The sequence below is a fragment of the Cariama cristata genome, unplaced genomic scaffold (assembly GCF_000690535.1).
Source record: "Cariama cristata isolate BGI_N322 unplaced genomic scaffold, ASM69053v1 scaffold21196, whole genome shotgun sequence".
Classification (NCBI taxonomy): Eukaryota; Metazoa; Chordata; class Aves; order Cariamiformes; family Cariamidae; genus Cariama; species Cariama cristata.
The window spans coordinates 4,194-14,749 of NW_009620682.1; the positions used below are offsets into that span (position 1 = coordinate 4,194).

Here is a 10,556-nt window from a genome sequence, read left to right on the forward strand (position 1 = left end):
TTTTAAATTGTAATTTTCCTCTCTTTCAACTACTTTTTCCTTTGTTCTGAATAAGCACGTGACTTTTCTCCCCGGATCTGTTTAAGACAAGCCATCAGGGTTTTATGGGGGCATTATCGTACAGTATTATGGCTTGCTTAGAGGTTAGCAGCCTTTCAAGGATGTTAGGCATGATGGTGGTGTTCTTTCAGAATGTAGAGACTGAGGGTGCCAGTAGAAACTTGCTGGTAACTGGGAGACGCTAGTGATTGAAGGTATCTTATTTTCTTATATGGCAGTCGGTCCTGGAGCCCAGTAATTGAACTCAGTGAGAGCCAGGAGTTGGAGCCAGGGTGGAAAACAAATGCCTCTCTGAAGATGCCACGGGTTCCAGCTCCTCGCTCTGTCCTGGCCCTGCCTGCATGCCGCTCAAAATCTGCATATGTGCTATCTTTGGATCTGGTGCCATAAATTGCTAACCCAATCTGTAGTAGTCCATCAAAACCAGATGGGATAAGTAATTTCTAACTTTGAGGATTCATATAATTTTTGGTTTTTTACAAAAAAAGAAAAAATCCAGGAATACTAATTGGTTACTGTTTGTTCTCTTTGCCTGCTTTCCCCCCCCACCCCCACACATAGCCTTTGGTTTTTCTCGTTTTCTCTTGCTGTTTCTTCTTCTCATTTCTGTGTTATCACCCATCTTGCCTTTTCTTATGTTGAACAAGCTAACAATTACAGCATAGTTCTTTCAGCCGGGAACAAGCTGCACAGTAGAAGCAGCAACCATCACAGCAGTTGACCGAGTACATTATGTGCGTCTGCCTTGTAGTTTATTACTTCTGTATTGTCAGTGAGTTGTAGTCAAAGATGCACCGTGAGCGAGTTCTCGATTAGGGACTATGGCATGATGTTTAGGAAGTTGTAGTCAGAGGAAAATACTGATAATAACATTAATTTCGTATCTTGAAGGTTTCTGATATAGAATGTAAGGCCAAAACATTTAAAGTGATATAAATTCATTAGTCTGTTACGTATACTGTTGTTCTTGATCCATAGCTTCTTCTCCTGCTTCTTCCAATGGTAATGACCACGTAGAACCTTTCATATATGTGACTATTTTTCTTTGATTTTTTGCTCATTGCTTTCTGTTGTGTTTGTTTTGGATGAAATACTACTAAAATTTTAGATTGATGGGTCAGGTTAGTATTGCCTCTGTCTCTTAAGCTATGCTCTACTCTCCTGGAGTAAAACTAAGATTTTTACATTCTTCTAGAAAGAAAAATGCCTTAATGAACTACAGTATTTTGATGTAAGTCCTTTTCACTGTGTGCCAATGTTCTTGTTCTTTTCCCCTCTCCTTTCCCCGAATACTTCACCTGAGATTTGAGATGTCCACTCTCTGGCTTTGGTATGCTTACAGAAGAGATGTTGGGCAGTCTTGGGCTGGACTGAGCAGTAACCCAGCTCCCCAGCTGAGGTGTGCGTTAGGAGTGTCACCTTCAACATGCATGGGCAGACTGGACGCTTTCTGGCTACCTTGGATTTGCTGTGCATGCACTGGGCAACCATCCCATGCCTTCCCATTTACTCATGCTTTGCCTTGGAAGCACTCGCTTTTACTCTGCCCATATAGTACGTTCATTCTGTACGGTTCCTGTGGGCAGTGCAGAAGGGGCTGAGAGGCCATTGCAGCTCAGCCCAGACCGTTGCTGACCCCAGGCCATTTTGTATAGTTCGCATTATGCTATTATGTTGGGACAGATAGGCCAAGAGTGCTGGGTGAAGATGGGAAAGCTGTGGTAGCAGGCTGTCTACAGGCTGCAGTTTGTGTAACCCGTGTTCGTTCAGAGTTATTCAGCAGGCTCATCCATTCCAACACAAACGTCAAGCTGTTCAGAATTATCAACTTGAGCAGTCAGAGAAGTGCATTTTCCTGAGGTGTCTAATGACATCCTCAAATGAGCTGGGGAAAGATTATCCACTGGAGCTATGGAAAAAGTTTCAGTAATCTTTACTGTGTCCTAATATAGTTGGTAAGAGTTGTAACGTATTTAACTGGCACGTTTAAATATTTTTTTATATGTGTGTGTGTGTACACATTTTATTTCTGTTAAGTCTGGCAACATGTCTTCAAACAAGTAACCTCCTATTTTCTAGCATACAGGATGCAGACAGTCCCCCTCCCCACACACAGTTAACTTAAATGAGTCAGAGTGTAGTCACTTCTGCTTCTTGTCTCATTTAAGGGATGAACATATACAATGGCGTTAATAGGCAGTTTTCTACTGGTATGTTTAATTTTATCATTTTTGTTTCTCAGGATGTGATCTTCGTGGTGAGCTGGTGGGAGAACTGAGTTGTAAATCACCCCAATGGATGCAGACAGTGAGGTTGCACTGGACATTTTAATCACAAATGTAGTGTGTGTTTTTAGAACAAGATGTCATTTAAACTTGAGGAAGATTGCATTAGAGGGAGCAAATGTGATATACAAGCGTGATGTTGGGGTAAGAGATTCAACAGTTATCTATTTTTAAGAAAGTTCCTTAGCTAAACATTCTTGTATCTGATATCTGTGTATGGTGGATAGAGAAAAGCATAGTTTTATTTCTGTATTTGTATCTTGATAGGCATTTAGTCTGTCATACACTAAACCTACAGTAAAGGGAGTGGGTAAATACTGTCTCAGGAGACTGGAACTAGTGAGGTGAATATTGGGTATAAGGTATGTGATGAGACCTCTTACACCTTGGGGTCCGTTTTGCCTCCCAAAATTTGATGGTTTTGTTGGGAAAATATATCCTGATGAGGAGCCAGCAATTGAGGAGTCACTGTAATAAGAAAAAAATTAAAACAATGCTCATGGCTTTCAGCTTTTTATTCAGTTAATCTATTTTTTGAACGCTGAATCACTGGCTGAGATATTCCATTTTGGTCTTCTCAGGAGCTGTTTTGGGTTTTTTTTTATTTACTGAAAGAGGTGAAGGAACTGTTCAAGGCTATCAAAAGTAAAGGAAGTATTATTAGTGTAACGGTTGATTTGTCTAACGATTGATTTATTTTTTTTTCCACCAGTATGAAATTGAACTACCACTAATTCCCAGTTCTTCCACTTTTTTTCTTTTTAGAAAGTGTTAATGAAGCTTAGAAAACCTAGGATTACAGCCACGATTTGGTCCTCAGGAAAAGTTATTTGCACAGGAGCCACAAGGTGAGTTCATGAAGATTCTTTCTCTAGCTGTTAATTCTAGCTTGTAAATGCAACATTTTAAAATTTAGTGTAAATGAAGATGGCAAGAGGCAGTACTTGCCACTGTTAAGATTCACTCACGCTGGATCACACGTAGAATCTTGCCAAGCTACGTATTTAGGAGGAAGTTTTCTATGTGAAGCGTCTCCCTCAGACTGAGTTGAAATCTTAAGCAACATCAGTTCAGTCTTCTGGGAGAGCAGCAGGGAAAACTACTTTATGAAGAAAATCCTAGAGATTTAATTTGGCTCTTTAAGAATTCTATATTTTTAGCCAGAACTTGAAACTTGGAAAGGGATGACCTTTTTTGAGGGATATCTCTTTTTCTTTCATGAAAATCCACCTGAATTTAATCAAGTTATACAGTGTTAAGGAACTGGAAAGAAGCAAAAGCAAACTCTTAGTTCAGACACATCTGAGACTCGCTAAACTCTTAATAGCTGAATTCCTTTAAGGTATGTCTGCATTGTGGAGTAGGGTAAGGTACAATAGTAAATTTACATAGTTTCTGTATATGATCTCTGTCTCAAAATGGAAGATGATTGTTCAGGATATTAACTTCAGACTACCCGTGATCATATCTGTCTCTTAAGAGTATTTAGTGTCATGTATGATCAAAATACATCTCCCACTTCAGCTGGAGCCAAGTGCCAAGATACTCTTCAAACAGGGCATAAAGGACTCCGTTTGAATATCTAGATAGTTAAAATGTAATATGTACAGTATGATAAAATGAAGGCTGTCCTTGTGATCATGGTTCATGCACTACATGATATAACGGTTCATTTTATAACCTGAGTAGCTGTTGTGATATGTGTGCACACAAATATATACTCTATTTCTGTTAATGCTAGATTCTTTTGTTTTTCCTTTATAGTGAAGAAGAAGCTAAACTTGGTGCCAGACGATTAGCACGTAGTCTACAGAAACTAGGTTTTCAGGTAATTCTAATGAAAAAGGACTTGTATGATGTGAGCAATGCTGGTAGTCCATTTTTGAGACAGAAACAAAAATGAGGGAGCATAACAATTTAGCAGTGAGCATATTTTCACTCAGATGCCCCTTTTCTGTCAGCATACATTTTCCAGGTGCTGGTTAAAAAGAAGCTGTATTATTTTGTGGATTTGAGTTTCATTTGGCAGCTCAGAGTAGTGCTTCTTCACTGGCTAATGAACAACAAAACTTGTTTAATAAATGAACCATCCACAGAAGTTTCTTCGATAGAATTTACAATATCTTGAAAGTTTTATTTGGAAGGAGTGCTGAAGAGTACAAACCTTACTGTCATTTGAACATAGTTTTCCCTCTTTTCTGATGGAATAGCAGATACATGTCCATCTTGTTAAGGGCAAGTTTGAACCTCTTTAATTGAAGAGGTGAAAAAAAGTGCTTCTGTGCTGTCAGGTTGCACAGCAGGAAATAAGCCAAATAAAATCCTTAGGACATGAAACCTCTCTTTTTTTTCTGGGTTTGGGTTAACATTACCAGTCAAAAACACCACTTACATTTCATAGTAAAAGTTGAAAAACAGCATTGTGAATGACTTAAAATGACATGTTTTAGTACTCTAAAATTTCCTGGTACTCAGTTGTACTGTTTACCCACAGTTTCAGTTTACGAACAGACAATTAAGTAGACACAATGGCTGTCCTTTGGCAGGGAGAGGCTCCCTGTGATTGTGGTACATAAAGGCAGTGGTGACGGACTGTCCCGGTAACACTGCATCAGACCCAAGCAGAAGTTAGACACTCTTACTGTTACGAATGTGTACATTAGATCCAGCCTCTTGAAGTTGGAATGGAACATTAAATCAGTGAGGTGAACAGTGCTTTCAGGGTGGACGCACCAAGTTTTATAATAAAGTGAGCAATTTAAGTGGAATATATTTTGAATATTAAATTGATAGTTGACCTTTTATAAGGGTAAGTGGCTTCTACTGGTAGTATCCTTCTAAAAAGTTTTGACTGAGGAATGGTCATTTTAAGTTTAGGCAATCTTGGAAAATGAACAAAAGTTTCTTCAGTGATATTGCCAATACTGACTTCTCAGCAGTACATTTCTTTATTTAGGAATTATCTGTTGGCTATTTTATTGTCATCTAAAATGGCTGTGGTCAAGAATAACTGAAAGCCAGTAGTTTGAGCTGGGTTTCAGGAACTAACAGAGTAGAAAAACAGCTTGTATTCGCCACTGGAGATTTGAAACAAAACAGTTTTCACTTTTTTTTCTTATTCTTAGCTTTAATAAAAATGGTATATAGCAACAAGGCATTAAAGAAGTTTTCAAATTGCATAAGATTCTTGTAACAATGAAATTTAAGCTTTTTCTCTGTGTATTTTGATGTTCCGTGAGCTATTTAATTTTGTTTATTTTCAATTTGGAGGTGTTTAGTACAGCAATATGAGTTGTTTCTGTGTCACATTCTTAAATTGTACTGTAACCATATAAAACAACTGTGAACTATCTAGTTCAACAGTTACTATACCATAGAAGAATAAGGTAAGCGAATTGAGTCCATTAAATACTATTTAGATTTCTGTTAGAAATGCATCAATCACAAGATTTTAATTTTGAAATCTCATCAAAATGTTCTAACTAGTATTCTTCTAACCTTTTTCTGCAAGCCATGCATCTGCCTTGCTGTAAACTGAATTTCTAATGTCTTTTTTTCCTCTCTTTTGAAAAGGTAATTTTCACGGATTTTAAAGTTGTGAATGTTTTAGCTGTGTGCAACATGCCGTTTGAGATCAGATTGCCAGAATTTACGAAGAGTAACAGACCTCATGCGAGGTACAGTAGGATTTTAAAGAATTACAGTCTTGGTATACTTCTTAAGCTTTTCTTTTTTTCAGTTCTAGATTTATCTTTTTTGTCTTTTATTTTGTTTTCTAGTTATGAACCGGAACTACATCCTGCCGTGTGTTACAGAATGAAAACGCTCAGAGCTACCTTACAGATTTTTTCCACAGGCAGTGTCACAGTTACAGGTATTTTGATGTCAAAAATAAATATTTATCTTGTTGGGAATATTTAACTATAGGGCTAGTAGGTTTAGGAAAGGAAGACGTTTAAAACAGTCCAAAGATTTTGTTTCCCAGTGCTAGGACCTAGTTTGTTTTTGAGTGAAAGTGCAAGAAGAGTTGTAGAGGAAGTGTTACTATTGGTAGGCTTATAAATTACTTTGAATGTACATAGCCTGTTTTTTATAAAAACGAAAGTGAGACAGGACTTGAGAATGCAGGTATTTATTGTTTATTTAAATATTTGAATTTTCTTGCTTTTTTTCATCTTCATCGTGCTATAAACTACGCTGCATGTAGCGTTAACATCCCTTTCATAAATACATGCTTCCAAACTGGAGATTTATGGAAACATATAGAATAACGTAGCATTTTGTCATAACTGAAGTTGACCAGTACTTGCAGTTCTTCAGACTCGTGCTCTCCTCTGTTAAAGCTCAACTGAGAGATAACCACCACCTGAATCACAGGCATCAGTGATTTTTCCCATGTAATCAGAGACGTGATTGTCCTGGGTCTTGGAAATGCCATGCCATGTTTTTTCCTCTCTCTTCCTAATTTTAATTTTCCACTCTTTGTTATGTTTGTGAGGTATCCACCACAGGTCTCCAGATACAAAAAGTCAGGTCTTTTTAAGAGAATACCTGTTAAAATGGTACAGAACGAAAAACCATCACTTCATGTCACTTCAGTGGGAATTATGTCTTGTGGTTGTTAGAGCTCAGCTACTGATTCAGAAGTTGAGTAGGGATTTTTATTTTCAGATCTTAATTCCTTAACAAATACGTAGGCTTTATAGGGAATGTTTCTCACGAGATATCAGGAGAAGTATTTTTTAAAGAAGACAAACTCCATCAGATTTGGTAATCTGAAAATACAGGATTAAAAAGTATTTCAAGATTGCAGTATGTGTTCTGAACAGATCAACTGGTCTAGCCAAAATGGGGATCTAAATTTAAAATAAATAAGAAGCTCAAGTATCACTGCAGTAGTAAAAGGCTCTTGACATGTCTTGTCAGCCTCCTAATGAGATTTAGCCTTTCTGTAGGATTGTTATTACTCCATATACAGGACAAAATCACTTTCATACTTCCAGAATTGTCCTTTCAAATATGAAGGCAGATACTGTAAACATCAAAGATTTACTTCCTTCTGGTTTACTTGTTATAGTGAGTTTGAAATATCTCAGACCTCTGTTGGTTTTGAAGGCTTCTGTTTTGCCTAGGCCTTTCTTCTAGAGGGAAAAAAGTGTCAACAGCCTTAGACTTCTTGTTCTAAAAATGCTTTAAGTTGCTTTTCAGCCTTACTGTACTCCCTCTCAAGTCCCTTCAGATGAGGTTCCTTTTGACCATTCAGGTTTCTGTAATACTAGTATTTGTCATGGCACTACCTCAAAGAATTTTATTTGAGATACATAATTAGAAATGTTACAAAAAAACAGGAAGATGGGGTTTTTTTAATGGGACAAGGATAAAAAGATTTAAAGTTACATTGAGAAAAGAAAATAAAAAGAACTGGTATGTAATAGGAAGAAGTATTAATTTTTCTTCCTCTAATAGTTTTTACATCTCTTCAGCCCTACAGGGAGTAGCATGTTTTTTACAAGAATTATTTGCCTACTCATACTCTCGCTTTCTGAAGGCTTTCTCTAGAACTTGCATTTCTGTAATCGCAGACAAATTTAAGGAAGGTGCAGTATCTGCCCAGAAGGCAGGTATCTTTCACCAGGCTTGTTTTAGGCAAGTACTTACCTCAGCTTGACAAGTTGGAAAATACAGGAAGAATCCTATTCCATTCCATTTTCTTTCTGACCATGAAAACTTAAACAATATTTCCATAATTACTTAAATAACTTATTTAAGTAATTTATAAATTACTTATTTATGATTTTTGGGAACGATTTTGAACAGTTCTCTAACTTGGAAGAAACTTTTGAAGTCTAAAGTGAGGTTAAAAAAACTTCAATTCACAGTTATCAAAGCAGGTGAGAAATTGCTGTTTTCATTTACCTGCATCACCAAACTTCTAATCAGGGTGAATTTCTTCTGGCATGTTACTGCTTGCTTATTTGCAGTCTTAATTGTTCATTGCATAAAATGGTCTAGTACCATTAGAAAGCATCGCTAGTTCATTCTTCCTTTTCTTTCCCCAAGCACTCATAGATCATGTTAGATAACCTTCGTATGCTTTGTCCTGAGACAATAGCCATTCCCTGGCTTGCAGGTTTTGTCCTGAGATCAATGGTGGAGCTATTTGCAAAATCCAGACTAGAAAGTAATAGTCTATAATTTTCAAACATAAAATAACCGTGCTTGAAACATACTTGGGTTAAATCCAGCATTATTTAGCAGTAGTTTTTGTTGGTACATTTTTAGAAGAAGAGATAAAAGTGGCTAGGCTTGGAATAATACAAATTCCTAGAAGATTAGCGTAAGTAAAAGTATTTCTTTTACCTCTGCTACTGAGCCTGTGCCGCCTTCTCTGGGGTGACTGTTTAAGCCAGTAAATCGAAAAGCACCTAAGTTGTTATGAAATTAAATGACAGTATTATTTATTTGTAGTCTAGCCATTGACCGGTGTAGAACATCTTACAGATTGAAAGACTTTTCTTGTAAGTAAAAGTGATCAAAGGATCACCTTCTTAAGTTGGGAGAAATGGAGGAGAAATTATTTTGTCTATGGTATAAAGTTTTGGTAGCTAAAAATATGAAAGTTATTTTAAAGATACTGTTGTTGGTTTATTTTCCAATTCCCTGACTTTTCTCTTCCTACTGCTTTTTTTTTTTTTTTTTAATACATTTCAGGGCCAAACGTAAAGGCTGTTGCCAGCGCTGTGGAACAGATTTACCCCCTCGTGTATGAAAGCAGGAAATAAATTTTATAATTCACCACTTGATGGTTAGGTTCCCTAACCAAGCACCTTGAAAGACTGCTGCACATTGGACTAAAAGCAAAAAGAAAAACTGGACCAACCATAGCAGAGGAATACGGACTCTTTTACTTGCTCATGGCCACAGTATAAACTCCAGTTCTTTTGGATTTTACTCTTAACAGTGCTGTATTGGAAGTTTACAAGATAAGAAATTGCTGCTTTTAAAAAGACATTCTATTTATTTTTGCAGTAATTTCTATGTATTCATAAGCAAAGCTGTCATGATGTGCACTACCTTTAAAACTTTTTTTTTTTTTTTTTTTTTTTTTTTTTTGCCTTTTAAACTTTTTTTTTTTTTTTTTTTTTTAGTTTGAGCTTGTGTTTTATTTGTGAATAGTTTTTTACATTTTTGTATGCTGAATATTGGGCACCAAAGAAGCTGTAAAAGTTATCTTTTTCACCTGATGAATGTGCACAAATAAAGTTTGGAAAATATTTCTCTTCATACCTGTTCTGTTATATTCCTTTCCCTTTTTCTATTACAGTTAAAATTGTATAGTTGCGAATTAATTTGAAACAATGTAAGAATAGTTTTTTGCTGATACCTTCTGTTTCTGTTTGTAGTATGTGTAAAACTTTGTGCGTGGGTTAGATTGAAATCTATACTAGTTACGTATGTTTATCCAAGGATGAAATTTGGTATGCTCCCAGTTCTCTCAACTACATGCCAGACTTCAAGTATTTTCTTGCTGTTACATGAAGAGAAGACATTTCTAAATGTAAAGGTCTACAGCACGTGTTTTCCTAAACATGATGAGGAAATCTTATCAACTAAAGAAGCTACTGTAGAAAAACCAACTGCCTTTTCCCTCTACTGGATGCAAAAGGAAAAAAGTTACGATGTGAGCTTCGGTTTTCAGAAGAGTGGTGGTGTGCTTCAGCTGGAGAAGACGGTATGGTCACACTAATCCAGCCCCAGCCTATTGCTGAATGATTAACACAGACCTTTTCTACACTCTTCTTACTGTATAATATTTTCATGACAGGAGCTGCCAACAAGCAGTGAGGCTTGATTCTGGCATGTGTTATTATTGGTATTAATCTTGGACTTGGAAGCCAGTAGATGTTTCTCTCAGTAAGTGCACATTTGAAGCAGAAGAGAGGTGAATGCTTGAAAGTAACTGCAAATGCTACTTTTAAAAAGATACAATAAATATGTATAAATGTATGTATGTCTTTTTTCCCTATCTCGCTGAAGAGAAATGTAACGCTACTGTTGTGTGCTGCAGGTAATAGAGAGTCTTACTGGGTGCTAAAAATAGCAAATCGTGAGCTGTTACTGTACCAGACGTCACAGCTGTGAAGGAAACGTGGAAGAACATCCTGAAGAAGCAAATGCCTTGCATAATGTATTTAATCTGTCTGAGGGGAA

General features: G+C 36.7%; 1 protein-coding gene across 1 annotated transcript; it reads left to right on the plus strand.

The window, feature by feature from the left end:
• The first annotated feature begins 2,302 nt into the window (after window positions 1–2,302).
• On the plus strand, window positions 2,303–9,438 carry TBPL1 (TBP-like 1). Its single transcript, XM_009701694.1, has 6 exons — window positions 2,303–2,489; window positions 3,111–3,193; window positions 4,110–4,173; window positions 5,919–6,022; window positions 6,125–6,219; window positions 9,057–9,438. Exons 1-6 carry the CDS (start codon window positions 2,355–2,357, stop codon window positions 9,125–9,127), a joined length of 552 nt encoding a protein of 183 aa, XP_009699996.1. The 5' UTR covers window positions 2,303–2,354; the 3' UTR covers window positions 9,128–9,438.
• The last annotated feature ends 1,118 nt before the right edge of the window (window positions 9,439–10,556 follow it).

Excerpts from the sequence above, each read along its gene's own strand:
- TBPL1 (XM_009701694.1), top strand. The coding sequence starts at position 2,355 with ATGGATGCAGACAGTGAGGTTGCACTGGACATTTTAATCACAAATGTA. Across the intron at positions 3,194-4,109 it reads ATTTGCACAGGAGCCACAAG|TGAAGAAGAAGCTAAACTTG; the intron begins GTGAGTTCATGA and ends TTTCCTTTATAG. Across the intron at positions 6,023-6,124 it reads AGTAACAGACCTCATGCGAG|TTATGAACCGGAACTACATC; the intron begins GTACAGTAGGAT and ends TTTGTTTTCTAG.